This window comes from Lissotriton helveticus, chromosome 1_1 (genome assembly GCF_964261635.1).
Source record: "Lissotriton helveticus chromosome 1_1, aLisHel1.1, whole genome shotgun sequence".
Lineage (NCBI taxonomy): Eukaryota > Metazoa > Chordata > Amphibia > Caudata > Salamandridae > Lissotriton > Lissotriton helveticus.
In genome coordinates, this window is record NC_136057.1 from 85,119,417 (window position 1) to 85,142,990 (window position 23,574).

At 44.7% G+C, this 23,574-nt stretch overlaps 2 protein-coding genes across 2 annotated transcripts in view; one reads left to right on the plus strand and one right to left on the minus strand.

The window, feature by feature from the left end:
• LOC144752581 (uncharacterized) overlaps positions 1-23,574 on the plus strand; it is a 730,065-nt gene that overhangs the window by 526,884 nt on the left and 179,607 nt on the right. The window lies entirely within an intron of this gene.
• Positions 1,911-22,442, minus strand: LOC144752379 (uncharacterized). The gene is made up of 3 exons (XM_078640342.1): positions 22,377-22,442; positions 12,968-13,032; positions 1,911-5,336 (listed from the first exon to the last, which is right to left on the minus strand). The coding sequence occupies exon 3, from the start codon at positions 4,641-4,643 to the stop codon at positions 3,015-3,017; it is 1,629 nt and encodes a 542-aa protein (XP_078496468.1). The 5' UTR covers positions 4,644-5,336; positions 12,968-13,032; positions 22,377-22,442; the 3' UTR covers positions 1,911-3,014.

A 23,574-nucleotide genomic window follows, 5' to 3' on the forward strand; every position in this document is an offset into this window, starting at 1 on the left:
CGACGAACAGAACTGTTACAGTGTCTTACTGGCCTCCCTTCACGGCGTCACTCCCTTAGATGCACTCTCCCTCCCCACACCAAACCCCCCTCTCATACAACCACCCCCGTTTAACTGTTCTGGACTCTTGCCTCCCATACATAGTTTATAAGCCAGGAGGCACACACGAACACCGACTCAGACACGAGGACTAATGTGGGCCACGTCTCTCCAGCTAACTGACAGGCTATAACGCTACCCGCGCGCCACATCACACAATGAAGGGATGAGATGTGAGGCTCTGCTGTCCCTTAGTGGGTGGAGTACCTCGTGGCAAAGGTAGGCCGCACACAAATTTCAATTGCATCCACACTATTGACACGCAGCTAAGGTCTACACGCGATCTTTCTGGGTTCAGAAACACAGCTGCTGCAATGTTCCTTGGTGATACAGCCGACGAAATGGGACAAACCGATGAGAAATGTCCAGTTTACAGAGTTGAAATGTTTTTCTTATACTTAATAAAACAAGACGTCCTTTGAAGACACATTGTACATAAGAGCGCCTATAACGCGAAGATTACTGTTAATGGACTGCAACGTTTGGTAGCCGATGTGTGACCACATATTTGTCACTTACGCTCCTATGTCCTTCACATGCATCCTCAAGTTGCGGCCGGCCCTCAGGGTTGTAGGCTACGCTATATGTACTGCACTGTGGAATATTAATAAACGTCTTACAAAAAAAAAAAAAAAGAACTACATAACAACAGCTGTGTGACTTAGAAGCTGATTATTTCTCAATGTAGCCCTTGTCTGTGATTACCTTACAGTGCTCACATTTATCATCCACGTGAGAAGGGATGGTTGACTGGGGTTTCTGATTACAGAAGCTCATTTACATACAAAGGGGGGTGACAGCGTGTTCAAAACGCACAGCACAACTTGTTTACGTAAAATGCTTGTACGCAAACAGGGTAAAGTCTTGAGTGTCTTTTTTTCATTTTCTTTAATACATCCTGCACCTCGCTCTCTTCTTCTCTTCCTCTCATTTCAATTCATCGTAAAGTACTCAAATTCACTTTTGCTTTATCAGCACGGCACTTGTCGGGGGTTGACACAGTTTTATTGGGTCCCCCCACTATTATCTAGAAAAGGGAGTCAGTTCCACCTAGCTCCTTAGCCTGCGACTGGGAAATGTTACTTTGCTTCTTGCATCTGCAAACACAGGCCTCAGAGTGTTTGTAACTTTCCGTCCCACTAGCAGCGTCCCCTTTATTTATTTGTGTGAGTAGCGCAAGAGAGGAACAGAGAACTAGACAAAATTAGCCCTTGTATTGCTTAATACACTGTAAATGTGAATCACTTTGGGGCTTAGGGGCTGGATAAAGAACGTCAGGAAACACAAAAAGCAAATTAAAGCACATTTTATTCATTTGCCGAACTGTTTAAAAATGTAATTTCCAAGTTCCACATATCTGTTTAAAAATATTTACACTTTCAGTCAATTCCGAGTTTAGTTACAAACCGATAGTGGGAAAAACACATGATGTATAAAAACTGAAACCAAAAACTTCTTTTTACATTATTTTATGTTTCTTGTTTTTTGTTTTTAAAACAGGCTGTCAACCTTTTCCGTGAAAATTATTATGAGGCCCGACATCACTTCTTGTGACATCACTACATGTGACGTCATTGCGATTTGCATATGATAATGGGTTCCATCACTATTCTCCTTACTTGTTCCCTGTTTATTTGCATGACATGGGTCTATAAGTATTAAAAATAAATATATAAATTCACAGGTATTCAGCTCGTTTCTCTGGTGATGTCACACATTGACATGTATTTGGCTGCTTCTTCTATTTTAAGGTGAATACAAATCACTTGCCATTCCCCCTCCTTCCATTTCTCTATTTCTTTTTCTCCCCCTTTCTTTGTCTCTCTCGCTCTCTTTATCTCTCCTCCTCTCCATCTCCCACAAACTCCTGTTAGCTTTAGCTTCATGAATGTCACTGCCACTTCTGGCATTCATACAAAAAATCCTTCAGAACATTTGAGAACAAGGGACAATCAGTGTGGAAGACGAGTTGATGTGAGTGCAACTGATTGTCCTGGCACATATATGCTTTTGATGTGGGTTTTCGCTATTTCACCACATTCTTCCGAGTATGCTGCTTACAGTGGTTCAATTCTGGTAAAAAGTAGAGTTTGGCAAGACACTGAATTAACAGAGTGAGCCAAGTCGGAGAGGAGCCACGGGTCACACTTAGCCATAAGGCCCAAGGCACAAGCTGATTCATCAACCGATATCAGTCTGTAAAAGATGCAGCAAACGTTACTTAAAAACAAGGTATATGCTCTTTTATATCTAAAAATAGGTTATTTCTTGAACACCTGTGCTTCACTTTAGTTCATTACATGTACTGCAGTGGCATGTGTTAACAGTAATACATACATTTTTTCAATGAAGCTTCCCATCTCCAGAGCCCTGACAACATGTCCACTCTGGGTGTTTTGAGTTCATAGGTTTTATTACTAATCCGACAAGATAGCTGAAAATACCGTTGTTAGTCCTAGTATTGCTCAGTGTTGCTTTTACAGGTAGTGTGGTCAGGTGTGATTTAATGTTTTACTTTGTATCTCTTCTTCACCAAATAAAAATCAACAATGTTTCTTTTCTTTTAGTCCACATTGTGCTCAGCTTCCACTGTGTATCCTGGTGCATCATGTCGCTCTGCTATGTGTACAGAAATTAACCATCACTGGAAACAAACACTTTTATAATTCTGCAAATACTGTTATCTGTTTTTCTTCTTTACTGCTAGTCGGGTCTTCTATCATCTGGTATTTCAATGTTCCACATAATTAGAATGTGATCTTTTTCTGTAATTCATTCCTCTCACAATAACTGCACTGTTCAGCTCTTGTCTATGTCCTTAGATGGGTCAATATTATTTTTGATGTTCTTAAGTTCTTTCCGGAATCTCTGCATCTCTAGCATTATTTCCATGTGAGTTAAATTAAGGAGTGTATTCACTGAGGGCTGTGTGGGATCGGAAATTGACAAAAGCCCTTCTCACTTTCAGTGCCCTTATATGTTTTCCCCCTGTGTGTTTGCTGATGACTTTGTAGCTCTAATAGTAGACTAAAGCTCTTCCCACATTCATTGCACTTGAGTGGCTTTCCCCCTTTGTGTGTTTGTTGATGTTTTCGTAGGGTTGATAACCGACTAAAGCTCTTCAAACATTCACAGCAATCATATGGTTTTTCCCCTGTGTGTATTCGCTGATGTCTTTGTAGGTCTGATAATTGACTAAAGCTCTTCCCACATTCAATGCACTTGAATGGTTTTTCCCCTTTGTGTATTCGCTGATGTCTTTGTAGGTCTGATAATTGACTAAAGCTCTTCCCACATTCATTGCACTTGAATGGTTTTTCTCCTGTGTGAGTTTGCTGATGATACCTTAATGCTGAAGAGTAACTAAAACTACTCTCACATTCACTACAATGATAGGGTTTGTTACCCGTATGTGTTCGCTGATGACTTTTTAGCACTGATAATTGACTAAAGCGCTTCCCACATTCACTGCAGTTGAATGGCTTTTCCCCTGTGTGTGTTTGATTATGTCTCTGAAGGCTTGATAAGTGTCTAAAGTACATCGCACATTCACTGCACTTGAATGTTTTTTCCCCTGTGTGTATTCGCTGATGAATCCTTAATGGTGAAGAGTCAATAAATGCACTGTCACATTCACTGCAATGGTATGGCTTTTCCCCTGTATGTGTTCGCTGGTGTATTTGTAGTTCTGATAACTGACTAAAGCTCTTTACACATTCACTGCACTTGAAGGGTTTTTCTCCTGTGTGAGTTTGCTGATGTGTTTGGAGGTTTGATAATCGATTAAAGCACTTTGCACATTCACTGCACTTGAAAGGTTTTTCCCCTGTGTGTATTCGCTGATGTGTTTGGAGGTTTGATAAGTGACTAAAGCTCCTTACACATTTATTGCACTTGAATGGTTTTTCTCCTGTGTGAGTTCCCTGATGATACCTTAATGCTGAAGAGCTGTGAAAACTACTGTCACATTCACTACAATGAAAGGGTTTTTCCCCCGTGTGTGTCCGCTGGTGACTTTTTAGGTCTGATAACTGACCACAGCTCTTCCCACATTCATTGCACTTGAATGGCTTTTCTCCTGTGTGAGTTCGCTGATGAGACCTTAATGCGGAAGAGTAACTAAAACTACTGTCACATTCACTACAATGATAGGGTTTTTCCCCCGTGTGTGTTCGCTGATGAATGTGTAGGCCTGATAATCGACTAAAGCTCTTCCCACATTCACTGCAGTTGAATGGCTTTTCCCCTGTGTGCATTCGCTGATGTGTTTGGAGGGTTGATAAGTGTCTAAAGCACTTTGCACATTCACTGCACTTGAATGGCTTTTCCCCTGTATGTGTTCGCTGGTGTATTTGTAGTTCTGATAACGTACTAAAGCTCTTTACACATTCACTGCACTTGAATGGTTTTTGTCCTGTGTACGTCTGCTGATGAAGCTTGAGTTGTGATGACAAACTAAAGCTCTCGCTGCATGTGTATGATTCTTCTTTCTTGGTTACTGTCTGTGGGTCGGGTATATATTTGTCTACATCCCATGACTGCATTTCCTGATGTGCCAATATGGCTGATAAAGTACTTGTGTTTTTCTCACACACTATAAATGTGTGCTCCTATTTTGCATGTTTGATTTCTGTTTTAACAATAAAATACAATAGCCACCAAATATTTGCCACACTCCTTATACGTAGAAGGTGTCTTTGTAGCCGATTGTGCCTTTAGATTGGATTATGGCTATGCACGCTTGCGGGTAAAGTTGTATCTTCCTTCCGGCCGGTGCAAATTGGAACAGCCTTTTGTTTTGTAGATATAAGAACTTATCTTTCATTTAGCCGTCAGCTGTCTGGCTTCACTCTGTTGTGCTTTTCTCCGGTTGCTGTGGTTTGGCCAGAAAGAGTTTACAATCCATCCGGAGCACTAAATTATGGTTGTAATCACATCATACCGATACCATAATCAAAGTTGGTATTGGACATTTGTTTATACAGCAGGCGGTTTGTTATTGTTGTTGCCTTAATTTTCCTAAGGTTATTTGTTCGTCTTGTGTGATGGAGGTGCTCAGCTCAGTCTCTTACATCCACCGAACTGCCCTTGACTGCTTCATCCAGTTACTGTCAGTTTGTGTGCAGGTTCCTCTGTCGCCGACTGCGCTGATGTTTTCCTAAATACTGTAGCTCATTATTTCGGCTATTATTGAAGATTTACAGCATTAGCTTCTTCATACATTCAAGGCTTGCTTTCTGTTGGATGTAAAGATATTTAAAATTACTAAATTGAAACATAATGGAATGAGAATTCACAATGTTTAACTGGTTGTAAAAGACATTCTCCACGCAATGCAGCGCAACCCCCCCTCCCAACCCCCATGAGGCTGCGCAGCTCTGCACGACAGGGAGGGAGCAGGAAAGCACCATATTTTCAAAGATATGGCTCTCTCCTTCCTTTTCCCTTGCTCTGGCACCGATTACAGTGGCCCTGCGCCATGCACACACCTTAGCTCCAGAGCGCGAGAGTGTGTGTGTGAGTCCAGCATAGGTTTTGTACAGGAAGGACAGCCTTCCTGTACAAAATACTATGCCAGACACGAGGAAAAGCTTTTCCCACTTTGTATGCGTGTTGAATAGTGCAGCACATATGCAAAGTCAGAAAAGGAAGGAGAAATGAAAGCATTTCTCCTTCCTTGCACCTAGTTTAAAAGGGTGCAGTTTACTCTCACTAAACCCTATCTACTGTATTTGGTAAATTGGGTTTAGCGTGAGATACCTTGGGTGGTTGCACGGGAACCCCCATGCACCCCCCTTGGCAGGCCCCCATGGCACAAAGTGTCACATTACTTTTACGTTATTTCCAGCGCAAAACAAGTTTAGCGCTGGAAAGTAAATTAGGAAAAAAGATTTTGCGCCATTTTGTGCCACTTTTGTGACGCAAACACAGTGCAGAATTATTAGTAAATCTCCCCCCTCTTCTTTACCGCCTTTGAAACTTAGCAAGGAATATTTCTTCATATACAGATATTTAACTAAAAGATATGTTGATCAGGTGACATCTTATTAATGTCTGAAAAGGAGGTGATTTACCAGCGTTTACAGGCTAACTTAGCAAAGTAAGAGCGCTCCCGGGGCACCCAACTGCTAGAGGTATAGCTTAAGTTAGACGCATATGGTCAAGATTTTATTGAAACAACAATAGAGTTTAGAAAAAGAGATGGATCAGGCAGGGCTGTAAAATTTCCAGTAACTCTTCACGAAGTATACAACAAAAGTAACTCCATTCATACACTTCTTCTCGTTCCTTTCCTATTCACTTAAGATCATCTCAAATGCCAACTCCTGTCTTTACCTCGCTATTCATAAGCCACCTTTGACACTTTCAACAGCTCCCTTGGTTCAAGCATTTCTAGTTTCTTCTAACCTGGAAGACTGGAACATTATTGTGAGTTGAGGGGGGTTTCCTATCGCCATAACATCTGTCTATCTCCCTGAAACTAGTGAAGCTTACAGCACCCAGCCGGTTCTGGCCCTGAAAGACAACTTTAAAAAGCAAGTCTTTAGTTCTTCCTAAAGTAGATAAAGTTCTGTAAGATGCAGCTCCTTCCGGGGCTTTTGTGTAAAACAGAGCGAGGGGTTCACTGTAAGGACTGTCCTATACATTATAAGCGCAGATAAGGCAAACAAACGTTGATTCATATAATTTAATATTCAACAATATTAGTCATTTAGTACTTATAGAGAATCCATCACAACCAATAATTTACCTGACATATCCCCGCAGCAGATGTGGGCATATTACTCTTTTTCCCCCCTTTTCCACCAATACATGGCATCTGGCATGATCTTGTCCGTTTGGGGCCCAGGATGCCACTTTGTGACTGGATGGGCCTTTGGAAGATTGGAAGGAGTTGCCAGTTATCCACAGGTGATGCAGCATTTCTACCTTTCCATATTTGCCATCTTCTAGTTTATCTCATTTCCTGTCCTTCGGTCTCTCTACTGCCCTCTGGCTGCGCACTCACTCTGTGGGGTTCATCAGAATTCTGATAATGGCCTGATAGTCACAAGGCCGTGGATCTCACTTCTTCTACCACACTTATTGCAGACATGGGGCCTAGTTAGGAGTTTGTCCAACAGATTATTGCCTCAAAACCAGGGGTGGTGGAAAAATTCTGATCTGCCAGGGGAGCGTACGAAGTTTTGCCCACAGGTGCGGAGTTCCAAAAAACTCCACAAAGTGATGCAGAACTGAGTTTTTTTTCACAAGCGGTTCGCCAATGGTAAGGTGGCGAGCACTTGTGAGAATATATAATGCGCAAGACCTCCTCCTGGTGAGGTTTCTAATTTAGGGAAGTCGCGACCACTTGAGTGTAGAAATCTGCCATTCTCGTTGATGAAGCTGCCACTCAATTAGAATGTCAATTCGAGCGGCAGAAAGCAGCAGCGCCCTCTGGCGTGACGCGTAGTGCCGCTCATGCTGATTTTACAATGCGGGACAAACTCCTGGCACTAAAGATCAGTGAGAGCAGCGCAATTTAACAAACTCTGCTACTTGCGGAAGTCCTGTAGAGTGTGGAGTTTCGTGGAGTTCCGCAAGAGTAAAACTCTGCGAACGACACCAAGGCCGAATCAAAACGTGACAGATATCCCGTCTGCCTTATTTTAATTGCCACAGGATGTAATGCATTTTTAGTGGGGCGGGCAGGATACCCGTCACATTTGTGATGGAATAAACCATCCGCTGAAATCTAAATCAGGCCTTTGATGTACATTGTGTCCAGTGTGACTAGCTGGGCTTGAAGGGTCTTGTGGTTTGTGGGTCTCTCACTGCTTTGAGGTCACCGCCAGGCAGACCTTCTCTCAGCTGTGCCCTGTGCAGATCTTCCTTCCAGGCAGGACTTCTGTCAGCTGCGCCTTGTGCAGATCTTCATTCCTAGCAGGACGTCTGTCAGCTGAGCCTTGTGCAGATCTTCATTCCAGGCACAGGCTTCGGTCAGCTGTGCCTTGTCATGCAGATCTTCCTTGCTAGACAGGTCTTCTCTCAGCTGTGCCCTGTGCAGATCTTTCTTCCAGGCAGGGTCTTCTGTCAGCTGCGCCTTGAGCGGCTCTTCCTTCCAGGCAGGACCTCTGTCAGCTGTGCCCTGTGCAGATATTCCTTCCAGGTGGGGCTTCTGCCAGCTGTGCCCTGTGCAGATCTTCCTTCCAGACGGGGGCTTCGGTCAGCTGCGCCTTGTGCAGATCTTCCTTTCCAGACAGGACGTTAGTCAGCTGTGCCATGTGCAAATCTTTCTTCCAGACAGGGGCTTCTGTCAGCTGTGCGTTGTGCAGATCTTCCTTCTATGGTGGACTTCTGTCAGCTTTGCCTTGTGCAGATCTTCCTTCCAGGCAGGGCTTTGTTCCTCAATGATCAATTCAAAGGTTGGGAGAGGTAGAACTGGTCCAGGTCATCTTCTTTATTGCAGTTCAACTGGTCAAGCCACAGACCTCGTGCTCTGAGAGGACAGAGAGTCTGGATTTTCTGAGCTCCGTAGAGCATTGAGACAGTTCTACCGCATCCAGCACACACTACAAGACTCCAAGAGTCAACGCTACAAGTGCTGCTCCAAGGTTTGATTCAACCACTGTATCTGAACATCCCCTGGCAAATTCCAACTACAGAATAAACATCCTGCCTGCACCAGCAGAGTGCAGAAAGCTTTTCAAGCACCTGGAGGTAAATGGACTTTCTCTATCTGCCGTAACTGAAGATGTTAAACCTTGGTAACATCAATCCCCTTTGGGCAAGGTCCTCCATTTTACTATCAGAATGTAACTCATCCTGCGCAGACACAAACCCTCTAGTCCGTATTGCATGAAGCTGGGTGGTTCTCACCCAAAAGAAGGCCCTCCACAAATTGCTGACATTTTCTTACACCCACTGGACAGCCGTGGCAACACACAGACCAACTACACCCCCTCAGGGATCACCCGTCCATCTGCCAGGATCAAGACTCAGATCTTTCAACCTTCTCTGTTACCGTCTTTGGAACGGCCCATCTCTGGGTTCGTGGAAGCTCCACACTCAGTGAGCTCAGAGTTGCCTGCCTTGTAAAACCATCTCATGAGAGTGGAAGAAAAGAACATTAAGTGACACGCACTGCATAGACGTGTAAATAAATCTGCTATTATCGTTCCATGTACCATTGTCCTACTGCTGATGTTTTGACATGGATGTTTTGCCGTCTATCACAGCAGCTTCTTCCTTTAAAATCTTACTCATCAGTTTGTTTTGCATCATACCTATTTACCTATGCACTGTTTCTGACCCTACGACATCTCTGGCAGGCATGCTGTGCTGTCTGTTGCTTCATAAATGGGAAGTAAATTGCTACTGCTGTAGCGTAGTTCCTATATTCCCAATAGGCTCTACGCATTGGAATAATATATCCTATAGATTAGACGTAGGACTGAGGTCAACAAGGTCTCTATTGAATATACTAAGCTTAATAGTGAGTGTCAGCTAGCTCAGTGGTCACTAGAAACTTTCTCGAATTCACAAGAAGGGATTAGTTTCTGACAACCGCATAAACATGAGAACTTTGTTTCCCAAGAATGAGAAACATATCTCTAGAGTGGAGGAAACAATAGATACGTATTTTACTCAGTCAATCCTGCATGCTTAGTTTCTACAGAGTTGCAGAGAAATAGTAATACAGGCCTTTTCAATAAAAAGGTTTATTGAACAGTCTTCTTTCTCATACAAGAGAAGTGAACTGCTACAATCGTTAAGCAGACTGCAAAGTATAATGCGTACAGCGAGAATAGTATTATAAAATAATACTGTAAGAGCATTGTATGGGTTCTAAGCCATATAAATATACATACATAAATACACAGGCTAAAATACTCAACTGGTGCTTCTAAAATACGCCTACCCCGATGTACCTAACCTAAGTCTAGTACAAGGGAAGAAGTAAGTATTGTGTAGAATAGGTTTAGATTTCTTTGCCAAGAATCTATCCAAGATTTCTCTAGGCTCTAATAAGCTCCATACCTTCGTTAGAAAGAAGGAGGTCTGGTATCTCTGTCTTGGGACCCGACTTCCCAACTCCCCGCAAGGGGAGCTTGGAAACACTGGAGCTGGATTCTCGGCAGGAGAAGAGACAGCTTCCTGATCAGTGCGTCAGCTGGAGGGTCGGCTTAGCAAGCTCCGTCGGGCAAGTGTATAGTCGAACTGCTCCGAACCACTGTGTCTTTCTAGAGCAAGTGGAGGTATATTTATACCTTGAAGGTGTCTAGGAATGCCACATTTTGACATAAAGTCGGGCATAATAACGTCAGGAAAGAACCCCTAGGGAACAGTTGTTCTTTGCAAAGTACATGAGTTCTTGGACAAATCAATATTCGAGCAAGGGGAAGTTCCCTAACTGCTTAAGCTGATTTTCCAAGTAATCGTTATGACGTTTGGTACGGGTGGAAGTAGCCATGCCTATATTTGGTCTGCATGGGATATGTCTAAGTAAGGACTTGATTTCTATGCCTATATAAGGGCAATGTGAATCGTACCTATATAAGGACATGAATCGGGAAAATTCACTCGGAGCCTAAAATGCCACACAACACTGCAGGAAGAGGGCAGTGTCCTTGCAGTCAGATGCACTTGATTGAGATAAAAGGTACCATGTTTGTTAGAAAAGCTGCAACTATTAGAATAATACCATACCAAAAGCAGCACATATAATGCAATAACAGACCATGTACTAGAAAAACGTGACGCAAACAATGCAATAACACAGGCCAGGTGTTGTGACAACCTGACGCAAACAATGCAATAACACAGAGCAGGCACTAGAAGAATCTAATGCAAACAATGCAATAACACAGGCCGTGCACTAGATGCAAACAATGCAATAACACAGGCCAGGCAGTAGGATTGAAGCAAATAATGCAATAACACAGGCCAGGCACCAGAAGAATCTAATGTAAGCAATGCAATAACACGGGCCAGGCACGAGGAGAATCTGATGCAAACAATGCAATAACACGGGCCAGGCCCCAAGAGAATCTGATGCAAACAATGCAATAACACGGGCCAGGCACCAAGAGAATCTAATGCAAACATTACAATAACACGGGCCAGGCACTAGGGTTGAAGCAAATTATGCACTAACACGGGCCAAGCAGTAGAAGAATCTGACACAAACACTGCAATAACATGGGCCAGGCACGAGGAGAATCTGATGCAAACAATGCAATAACACAAGCCAGGCACGAGGAGAATCTGATGCAAACAATGCAATAACACAGGCCAGGCACGAGGAGAATCTGATGCAAACAATGCAATAACACAGGCCAGGCACTTGGAGAATCTGATGCAAACAATGCAATAACACGGGTCAGGCACTAGAAAAATCTGATGCAAACAATGCAATAAAATAGGCCAAGCATCAGGAGAATCTGATGCAAACAATGCAATAACACGGGTCAGGCACTAGAAAAATCTGATGCAAACAATGCAATAACACAGGCCAGGCACGAGGAGAATCTGATGTAAACAATGCAATAACACAGACCAGGGGTTGGGAGAATCTGAAGCAAACAATGCAATAACATGCGTCAGGCACTAGAAAAATCTGATGCACACAATGCAATAACACAGGCCAGGTACGAGGAGAATCTGATATAAACAATGCAATAACGCAGATCAGGTACTAGGGGAATCGGATGCAAACAATACAATAAAACGGACCAGGCTCTTGGATTGAAGCAAATAATGCAATAACATGGGCCAAGCAGTAGGAGAATCTGACACAAACAATGCAATAACACAGGCCAGGCACTTGGATTGAAGCAAATAATGCAATAACACGGGCCAGTCACTAGCATTGATGCAAATAATGCAATAACACGGGCCAAGCAGTAGGAGAATCTGACACAAACACTGCAATAACACGGACGAGGCACCAGAAGAATCTGATGCAAACAATGCTATAACACAGGCCAGGCAACAAGAGAATCTGATGCAAACAATGCAATAAAACGGCCAGGCACTAGGAGAATCTGACGCAAACACTGCAATAACACAGGCCAGGCACTAGGAGAATCTGATGCAATAACACGGGCCAGACACTAGAAGAATCTGATGCAAACAATGCAATAACACAGGCCAAGCACTATGAGAATCTGATGCAAACAGTGCAATAACACAGATCAGGTACTAGGAAAATCTGATGCAAACAATGCTATCACACGGACTAGGCTCTTGGATTGAAGCAAATAATGCAATAACACTGGCCAAGCAGTAGGAGAATCTGACACAAACAATGCAATAACACGGGCCAGGCACTTGGATTGAAGCAAATAATGCAATAAAACGGGCCAGGCACTAGGATTGATGCAAATAATGCAATAACACGGGCCAAGCAGTAGGAGAATCGGATGCAAACAATGCAATAACACAGGTCAGGCACTAGTAATTAAAGCTCTTCTTTGTCTCGCAGTATCTGCCATTGAACCGGCATTGCAAAGATCACCCACTCGGAAAAGGTCGCGGGCGATTATAGTGCGGAACCGGGCATTCTCCCCTATACTACCAACAGGGAGGACCGCGGTGGAATTTGCCGGTCTAGTCCTGAGTTCCTGGACACGGGCGCGAGGTCTAGACCAGCTGTGAAGTGCGCCGGTTGATTTTAGAACCGAGGCACCAATGGATTTTCAGAGATTAGTTATGTTCTTTCTGTAGTCTAGTTAGATAGAAATAGCGCAATTTTGTGCCAGGCTTAGGCGCATGTTCGAGCGCTTCGGTGCGCCGGTTAGTTAGTTCGGTAATTTAGAACTGGAGAGAAATACCAATTTAAAGTGAATAGGAAAAAAGAAATATAAAGAGAAGAATTAACCCTTACCCATTGAATACTTCAGTTCCTGATTTCTTCGTTGCTTGGTTGATGACGGAGGCTCCAGAAGGTTTCTAAGGGAGAAGTAAGAAGAATTCAGAAGATAAGAAAGTAAGGCAGTGAGTGAATGAACGAATGAGTGAAAAAGAATAAATTAACTCACAGAGTCAAAGGGTGCGAAAATGTTGTTTATAATGCAGGTTACCAAAGAATAAAAGTTATATTGAAGAATAGATTAGGAGCAAAAGCCATAGGCTCTCTGGGTAAGGAAATATATATATATATATATCTATATATATATATATATATATATATATATATATATATATATATATATATATATATATATATATATATATATATATATATATATATAGAGAGAGAGAGAAAGTGAGAGAGTAAGAAAGTGGAGAAGGAATTGAAGGAAATTAGTTATTGTGTGCTTTTCTGTTACATCGATTTCCACTCATGCTTGAAGAGAGAGAGGGAGTAAGAAAGGCATAAAACAGAGTACGGCAGAAAGGAAGAAGTAGAGTGGAAGAGCCAGATGGTCAGGCAGTCTCTTCTCTGTTCCATTCCCCTTTTTCCCGGCTGTGTTCACACGGCTACTAGTACACCCTTCAGTTGGTGGCTGTGGGAAAACCAGTGGTGGACTTTGAAAAATCTCATAGTTCTGCTCCGAATTTGGAAAATCTCATAGTTCTGCTCCTGGGAGTGTTGGCACTGTGAGTAACCACGACCCTTAACAGAGTGAAGTGCTCACGCCAATACTCACCTGAGCAGAATGGCTAAAGGGTTCAATTAAAAAAAATTAGGAAATATTCTTAAGGAGATTCAACAAGAGTTGATAGGAGTCAGGGAGAAAAATATGGTAATCAAATTTTAAATGAAGGCCCACATTTCTTAACTCAGTGCTCATTGTACTTCATGTGTCGACCCACTGTCTTCCCAGATGCACAATCTTGTAGGGCTTCCATCTTGTCGTATCTCAATGGAGACGCAGCTTCATGGTCAATGCCCCTATATAACTTCGAGGAATTCAAGAAAGTGTTTTTGTGAATTTTTGATAGTCGGATAATGAATTACTGGAGTTGAGGCAAGGGAATCGAGAGCGTGTCACTTACCTGGCCCAATTTAACAAACTTGTTGTAGAAACTGAATGGCCGGAGGCCAAAAGGGCAGCCTTGTTCTACTGGGGTATGAAAGATGACTTAAAGGATGCGGTGTCACAGATCCCAAATCGCCCTACAGAAGTTTCAGCTTTGATTGATTTCGTTTTTGAGATAGACTATCGACAAACGGAAAGAAGGGGTGAAAGACAAGGAAAATTTCGGCCCAGTGTACCACGCTTTGACCGGGTCAGCACAGAGGTTGTTAAATCTGGTGATAAAGAACATGCAGTCGAACCTATGCAAATTGGAACTATTAGAGGCCCCCTTTCCAAAGAAGAGAAAGCAAAGCGTTGACAGAATAATCTATGGCTTTATTGTGGTATCAGTGAACATTTTGTAAAGAAATGTCCCAAGAAGCCAAAAACCTTCAAGAGGGAAATCTCTTTGCACCACTAGTAGAAGGAGTTGGGCTGGTGGTTGCTAACAAGGATACAACTCCAATTTCTCATCAGGTGGCCAATATTCTACAATCTTCCGCTCCACACCTTATTCTGACGAGGACCCTAAGATTTCAAGACCGAGTTCTTTCAGGAGTGGCCGTGATGCTGGACTCCGGTGCTACGGGGAACTTTTGTGACCTCAAATATGCCTCGAAAATCGGTCTGAGGCATTACCTAAAGAGAGAAGTGAGGCAGTTAGGGCTGTTGAGGGTACAAATGTATCTTCCGGCCCAATAACCAGTCATTGGATTTTCTTATGGTTTCAATATGACAAAGTCATATGGCAAGGTCCTGACTTTGTCATATTGAAACCATAAGAAAATCCAATAATATTGTTATCATAGTGATTTATGTTTTCTAATGTGATTCTATGGTTTAATTGCATAAACTGTATATAAATTGTAAAAAAATACAGCTTTTTGTTATTAGTGTGTTAGGAGGATGAATGTGTGTAGTATGTATGAAAAAGATCTTTAGGGATAGTGTCTATGAATGAGTCTGAAAGGGAGGAGCAATAATAATCAGTAAATGTTTGTGTTCTCGTTATGTTTTTTTAAATGTTTTGTTGAAATATTTAAATGTAAAAAACTAAATGAAAAATGAAGTTTTGAAATAAAAATGCTAATCTAAAAGATTTATTCTAAAGATCAAACACTTCTCACATAGTGTTCTATTCGTGTGTGAGTCAGACAAATAATCTACGAATTAGGATTAGCAGCGCTGGCAACATTTTTGTGATATATATAAGGCAGGGTTTGGCCTTGCTGCTTGGGATCCCATACCCTGTGGTGATTAGTAACAGTCAAGAGTGGAGCTGCAGGGGCACTAAGAGGTGAACAAAGCCTCATTAACAAACAAATGGTCGTTTAAAGACCTGTGAAGTACTGGGGTGCCCGGGAGGCTGTGTCAGCCAGGCTGACACACAGGGGAGAGGGGGTGGGAGGGGGGAGGACAGCAGGAACTGAGAGCCGGTGAGGTGGCAGGGCAGAGCAGGGAGTGAGAGCCCGGGTGAGGGAGGTGGAGGGCAGACCAGGGAGTGAAAGTCCGGGTGAGGGAGGTGGAGGGCAGAACAGGGAGTGAGAGCCCGGGTGAGGGAGGTGGAGGGCAGAACAGGGAGTGAGAGCCCTGTGAGGTGGGAGGACAGAGCAGGGAGTGAGAGCCCGGGTGAGGGAGGTGGAGGGCAGAGCAGGGAGTGAGAGCCCGGGTGAGGGAGGTGGAGGGCAGAACAGGGAGTGAGAGCCCGGGTGAGGGAGGTGGAGGGCAGAGCAGGGAGTGAGAGACCGGGTGAGGGAGGTGGAAGGCAGCAGGGAGTGAGAGCCCGGGTGAGGGAGGTGGAAGGCAGCAGGGAGTGAGAGCCCGGGTGAGGGAGGTGGGAGGCAGAGCAGTGAGAGCCCAGGTGAGGGAGGTGGAGGGCAGAGCAGGGAGTGAGAGCCGGGTGCGGTGACAGAGGGCAGCAGGGAGTTAGAGCCGGGTGAGGTGGGAGGGCAGCAGGGAATGAGAGTCGGGTGAGGTGAGACAGATAGAGATAGAGACAGATAAAGACATATAGAGACAGATAGAGGCAGAGACAGAGAGAGACTGGGAGAGATAGAGACAGGGACAGACAGAGACAGATAGAGGCTGAGACAGATAGAGGTAGAGACAGATAGCGATAGAGACAGACAGCGATAGAGACAGAGAGAGAGACAGACAGAGAGAGACAGAGGGAGAGAGGGAGACAGACATAGGAGGGGATGGAGACAGCCAGAGAGACAGACAGAGGGAGGGAGACAGAGGGAGAGAGGGAGACAGACAGAGGGAGACAGACACAGACAGACAGATGGAGGGAGACAGACAGAGGGAGGGAGACAGACAGACAGAGGGAGACAGAGAGAGGGAGGGAAACAGAGGGAGGGAGACAGAGTGAGGGATGGAGACAGACAGAGGGTAGACGGAGGGAGGGAGACAGAGGGAGATGGACAGTGGGACACAGATAGAGGGAGACAGATGAAGGGAGACGGAGAGAGGGAAGGAAACAGAGGGAGGGAGACAGAGAGAGAAAGAGAGGTAAGACAGAGAGAGAGGGAAGGAGGGAGCGAGAGAGATAGAAAGAGGGAGACAGAGAGAGGGAGGGAGAGATAGGGAGAGAGAGAGAGAGAAAGAGAGATGTGTGTGTATGCGATTCTGTTGGCTCAGTGGATGAACGCGTCAGCTGCAGGGGCCTGTGTTCAACTTCATGGTCACAGTTTTTTTCGTTCTAGCCCCTTCCCCCTCCCCCACTGACTCCGCCTCCACCGGTGTGGCCCTCGGCCACAAACCACAATGTAAATTTGGCCCCCGAGAGAAAGTTTGTGAGTACCCATGTTCTAGATCAACTAAAAGATGCCAAAATCTTCATGAAGTTAGATTTACATGGGGAGTGCCATTTAATTTGAGTGAGAAGTGGAGAGGAATGGAAAACAGCATTCAGAACAAAGTATGGATTATATGAGTACCAAGTGATGCCCTACAGTTTGAGCAACGCTCCTGCAGCGTTCCAGTACTTCATTAATGATGTCCTGAAGGAGTTCATTGATCAATGCACGATTGTTTACATCAACAACATTTTGATGTATTCCTCATCAGAGGAAGATCAGCAACAGGTCAAAAGAGTTTTGCATTGCCTGAAGGAAAGCAAGCTTTACATAAAACTTGAAAAATGCGCTTTTGGAGTGGAACCTGTGGATTTCTTGGGATTTGTAATTGCTCCAGAAGGTCTTACCATGGATGTTAAAAACATTGAGGCGGTCTTAAATTGGCCTTCTCCAACCTCTGTGAAAGAAATACAGAGCTTCATTGGGTTTGCAAATTTTGATCGCGGATTCATTCAAGAATTTTCCCTGAAGGTACCTCCAGTTACTAAATTGCTACGGAAAGGAGTACCTTTTTAATGGTCTGCCGAGGCAGAAGATGCTTTTCAGTTCCTGAAGAAGAGTTTTTCCACTGCGCCAATTCTGCTGCATGCGGATCCTACGCAACCGTTTTACCTGGAGACTGATGCTTCTGAACAGGTCGTCGGAGGGGTACTTTCACAGAGACACTAAGAGACCGAACAGTTGCATCCGGTGGCATATTACTCTAGAAAATTGCAACCAGTGGAAATAACTGATATTATTTTAGATAAAGAACTCCTTGCTTTCATAGATGCCTTCCAAGCATGGCGACATCACCTTCTCAGAGCAAAACATGTGGTGACGGTAATCACCGATCACCGGAATCTTCAGTTTCTGAAGTCTGCCACAATGCTCACACCATGCCAACTTAGGGGGTCCCTCCCTGTATGTCGCTAATTATGACTTTGTAATAATTATCGGCCGGGAAGAAATAATGGAAAGGTAGATGCCATGTCTCGCATTGACACTGATGGAAGAAAGAGTTCCATTAGAGATTGTTGGACGTAGCCCTTTTTTCAGGGTCATCCCTGAACTTTTTGCCTTCCTTCTGTATTTTATCTGACCTCTTTTATTGGTTTAATGACTCTGGGCACTTTACCGCTGCTGATCAGTGCTAAAGTGCATATGCTCTCCCTATTATAAATTAATGTATTAATCAGTGGTTCCATGTTTGGCTATTTGGTGTACTTATCAGACCCTAGTCTAGTGTACTAAGTGTGCCCAGGGCGTGTAATTCCAAATGGTGTTGTTGGGCTTGAGGCACTGGTTGTGCTACTTACAGAAGCGGCCTTGAAAATGTGTCTAAGGTCTGCCATTGCAGAGCCTGTGTGCAGTCTGGTACTGTCATGCTGACTGGGCAAGTGCACCCACTTGCCAGACCCTAAACCTTCCCCTTTCTTCATATCAGACACCCCTATGGTAGGCAGGGTGCATTGTAAGTATAAGGTAGGACAAGCCCTGATGTGTGTGGCATGTCCTAATAGTGAATTACAGCCATTTTTGTTGTATCACTATTGCAAGGCTACCTGTTCTCCATAGGCCAGAATGGGCTATTAGAATTGTTACATTTTATAATCCTAACTGACTCAGAGAACATGGTAGAAATTCGAGTTTAGTATGCCTGACCTCAGAATAATAAAAATACAACTTTTAGTGAAGTTGGTTTTAATATTCTGTGTTTGCAAATACCACTTTTAGAAAGTTGGTATTTGCTTGCCTAACCTTTCAAGCCTGCCTCTCCTAGGTTGTGTATTCCTTTGTCTAGTTTTGTGAGTGACAGTGCTGGGGGATTCCAAGAGACAGGATCAGTCACCGAGTGGTGAATAGAGAGATCTGCATCTAGATGGGAGGGAGGAATTGCACCTGAACTCTGAATAGGGCTGTGCCTGCCTTCCATAATGCTGGCTCCACCTCCTGGGGAGCGGCTGATGTCTCTGCCCTGCACTCTGAAAGAAGAGAAGGAGTCCTGTAAACAAAGTGCTCCAGGACTATACTTGCCTTCCACAATGTTGGCTTCCCTTCCTGTGGGGCGTCTGATGTGCATGCCCTGTACTGTGAAAGGAAAGGAGTCGTCTGGTAAACAGAGTGCCTCAGAACTGGTTTGGACTGGGCAGAGGCCCCTCTCCCCTCAGAGAACAAAGGATTTTGGGGTATAAATATTCGGACCCTGATCCCATGAAATTAGATCACTTTGGACTATAAGAAAAAACCTTTACTGAGGAAAGGAACCTGAAGAAACTGAAGAGAAACTATTCCCAAGCTGAAGTGCTGCTTGGGGGATTGGCCTGCAGTGGTGGCCTTACTGCCAAAGAAAGGAGAAAGGAACTTTGTGTACCTTGCTTTCAACTTGTGAAGGATCTCCAAGGGCTTGGAAAAGAGCTAGCCTCCAGCTGAAGTCTCAGGGACAACAGACTTCACCCCCAGCTCCCCAGAGTTCTTGTGGACGTGCCTGCTGCTGTTTTGGGCCTTCTGAGGAACTGCATGTCGCAAGGAGCTGGAAGCGCGACTCAACAAGAAGAGGCGTGTCGCCGTCGCTTTGCCTGCCGTCGCAACTCCGAAGGAGGGTGTCGCCGCTGGAACTGTCGCACTGCACCGCATTGGAGAGAAGCATGTCGCAACAAAGAGGAAGCGTGTCGCCGTCGCTGCTGCTGCCGTCGCAACTCCGAAGGAGGGTGTCGCCGCTGGAGTTGTCGCTTTGCACCGCATCAGGAGAAGATTCTTGCAACAAGGTCGGAGCATGTCGCTGTCGCTGTGCCTGCCGTCGCAACTCCGAAGGAGGGTGTCGCCGCTGGAACTGTCGCATTGCACCGCAACGACCAAGAGCACCTCGCATCCCCCGAGAAGCGCGCCACAGTCGGAGCTGCTGCCTTCGCATCTTGGATGTTGCCGCTGCAGTTGTCGCATCGTGTGGAAGCTCCACGCATCGTGGGTGAAGAGCGTCACCGCTGGAGCAGCTGCCGTCGCTTCTTGGATGTTGCCGCTATAGTCCACGCATCGAACCGAGATCTTCTCGCATCCCCGAGAAGCATGCCACATCTGGAAGATCTTCACGTCTTTATTTCTTTGCACCTGTACTTTGCCGCATTTCCCATTGCTGCGACATTGCTTGTCGTGGAAGCGCAACGCGACCTAAGGTACATTGACGCAGAGTATCGCATCTAAGAACTGCACTGAACTAAGCTAAAATCTACCATCTTAAAGTAATCATAGTGTGTATTTTTGTCGGTTATGGTCTACTTTTTTTATATAAACCCTGTGTGGTGTCCATTTGTAGTGTTGTCACTGGGTTACTGTATGTGGTCACAACTGCTTAATTTACAATGCCTCTGAAATAAGCCTTGACTGCTCATACCAAGCTACCTAGAGGATAAGCAGGGGTTATTTTAGGAGTGTAATCCCCTTGTCCTGACTAGAGGAGAGGGTCCCTGCTTGTCACAAGTACCTACCTGTGCCAACCAGAGACCCCCAGATCTAACGGAGATCAAAAGATAATTCCTGAAACTTAGATCGTTGGAGCCACTAGTGAGAAAACTCTTGTAGACAAGGTCAATGAAGCCTTAACTTCTGAAAAAATGCGGACCTGGGCAGAGAAGGAGTCAACTCAAGAAATTGTCAATGGATTACCGTTTCATTCCAAGGCCTTGTACTTACCAATCAAAGAACTTCAACAACAAGCGTTGATCGACTGTCATGACAGTCCATTGGCTGGTCACCCTTGAATCCATTGAACAGAGGAGTTGTTAAGGAGACAGTTTTGGTGGCCAGGGTTGTCCAAAGATGTTTGAGTTTATGTGGAAGGCTGTGAGATTTGTACAATGGGGAAGACAAATAAGCTGGCTCCTCTGGGTTTATTGAGACCTTTGCCTACCCCTCCATTTTCCTGGCACACTGTGACTATGGATTTGATTGTTAAATTGCCTTCTAGTCAGGGATTCAGTTCAGTATTACTCATGGAAGACTCCTTCTCAAAAATGGCGCATTTTGTTGCCCTGAAAGGGAAGTCATCTACAAAACATATTGCCACACAATTCAATTAACGTGTTGTAAGATACATGGTATTCCAAAGGTTTTGATCAAATCGAGGATCTCAATTTCTATCCCATTGTTGGAAGGTTAACACAAGGGGTTTGGGAATTGAGACACGTTACCCAACGAGTTTTCTTCCACAAACAGATGGTCAAACTGAAAGAGCCAATTAAGAGCTAGAAAAGTATCTCAGACTGTTTCTTTTGGATCAAGAGGGTGAGTGGCTTGATCTTCTTTGGACTGCAGAGTTTGAACATAATAATGCTAAGAATGCCTCTACTGGTTTTTCCCTTTTCTACTTGAATTATGGAAGACATCCAAATTCTGAGGATTCCTCTAAAGAAGTGTCGGTGCCTGCAGCACAAAACTTTGTACAGCATCTTAGCAAGGTACACAAGTCTGCCACCAAGAACTTAATGAAAGCTAAGGAATGCTACAAGCAAAGTGCTGATAAAAAAATAAGACCTGAACTAGATGTGAGTACAGCGGACAGGGTTTGGTTAAGCACAAGAAACCTAAAGCTTAAAGGAAATAGAAAATTTCAAACCCGATTTATAGGTCCATTTCTTGTGAGCTAATAGTGAATCCAATGACTTTCAACCTAAAACTACCACCACAGCTAAAAATACACCCAGTGTTTCATGTTTCTCATCTTAAAAAGGTTCCACCTCATCTGAAAGAATTGAGAAACTGAGAACCTATTTTAGTGGAAGGTTGAGAAGAATTTGAAGTTAAAACAATCCTAGTTTCAAAATCCATTCAAGGGAAAATCTTCTATCTTGTAGACTCGAAGGGTTTTGGCCCAGAGGATAGGTCGTGGGTGGAACAATCAGATGTTAATGCTCCCCGATTAACTAAGATTTTTCACTCGTAAACTCCTCACAAACCTCAGCCCGGAGGCTTAACCATGCGAGGGGGTACAGTCAGGGTGCAGGAAAAAGGAATCAAAGCTCTTCTTTGTCCCGCAGTATCTGCCATTGAACCGGCATTGCAAAGATCACCCGCTGGCAAAAGGTCGCGGGTGATTATACTGCGGAACTGGGCATTCTCCCCTATACTACCAACAGGGAGGACCGCGGTGGAAGTTGCCGGTCTAGTCTTGCACTCCTGGACACGGGTGTGAGGTCTAGACAAGCTGTGAAGTGCGCCGGTTGATTTTAGAACCATGCACTCACCAACGGATTTTCAGAGATTAGTCACGTTCTTTCTGTAGTCTAGTTAGATAGAAATAGTGCAGTTTTGTGGCTGTCTTAGGCGCAGGTTAGAGCGCTTCGGTGCGTCGGTTAGTTAGGTAATTTAGAACTAGAGAGAAATACCAATTTAAAGTAATTAGGAAAAATTATATATAAAGAGAAGAATTAATACTTACCCATTGAATACTTCAGTTCCTGATTTCTTTGTCGCTTGGTTGACTGCGGAAGCTCCAGAAGGTTTCTAAGGGAGAAGTAAGAAGAATTCAGAAGATAAGAAAGTAAGGCAGAGAGTGAATGAACGAAGGAGTGAAAAAGAATAAATGAACTCACAGAGTTAAAGGGTGCTAAAATGTTGTTTATAATGCAGTTTACCAAAGAATAAAATACTTATATTGTAGAATAGAAGAGGATCAAAAGCCATAGGCACTCTGGGTAGGGAAATAGAGAGAGAAAGAGTAAGAAAGTGGAGAAGGAATTGAAGGAAATTAGTAATGGTGTTCTTTTCTTTTACAGCGATTTCCACTCATGCTTAAAGACAGAAAGGGAGTAAGAAAGGAATAAAACGGAGTAAGGCAGAAAGGAAGAAGTAGAGTGGAAGAGCCAGAAGGTCAGGCAGTCTCTTCTCTGTCCCATTACCCTTTCCCCCAGCTGGGTTCGCACGGCCGCTAGTTAACTCTTCAATTGGTGGCTGTGGGAAAACCAGGAGTGGAATTTGAAAAATCTCATCGTTCTGCTCCTAGGAGTGTCTGCACTGTCAGTAAACACAACCCTTGACAACAGGCCTCACCTCCTCTGCACCCCCTGGACAGGCCTCACCTCCTCTGCAACCCCAGGACAGGCCTCACCTCCTCTGCACCCCTGGACAGGACTCACTGCCCATGCAGCCCTGGACAGGCCTCTCCTCCTCTGCACCCCTGGACAGGCCTCACCTCCTCTGCACCCCTTTGGACAGGACTCATCTCCTCTGCAACCACTTGGACTGGACTCACCTCCCCTGCAACACCTTGGACAGGCTCACCTCCTCTACACCCGTAGACAGGCCTCACCTGCTCTGCACCCCTGGACAAGCCTCTCCTGCTCTGCACCCCTGGAAAGGCGTAGCTTCCTCTGAACCCCTGGACAGGCCTCCCCTCCTCTAGCCCCTGGACAGGCCTCATCTCCTCTGCACCCCTGGACAGGCCTCTCCTCCTCTGCACCCCTGGACAGGCCTTGCCTCCTCTGCCCCCTGGACAGGCCTCACCTCTTCTGCACCCCTGGACAGGCCTCACCTTCTCTGCACCCCTGGACAGGCCTCACCTCCACTGCACCCCTGGACAGGCCTCTCGGTGAAGGATTCTCAATAAGGACAGAGGAGCCCAGAGTTCATTCCACCCC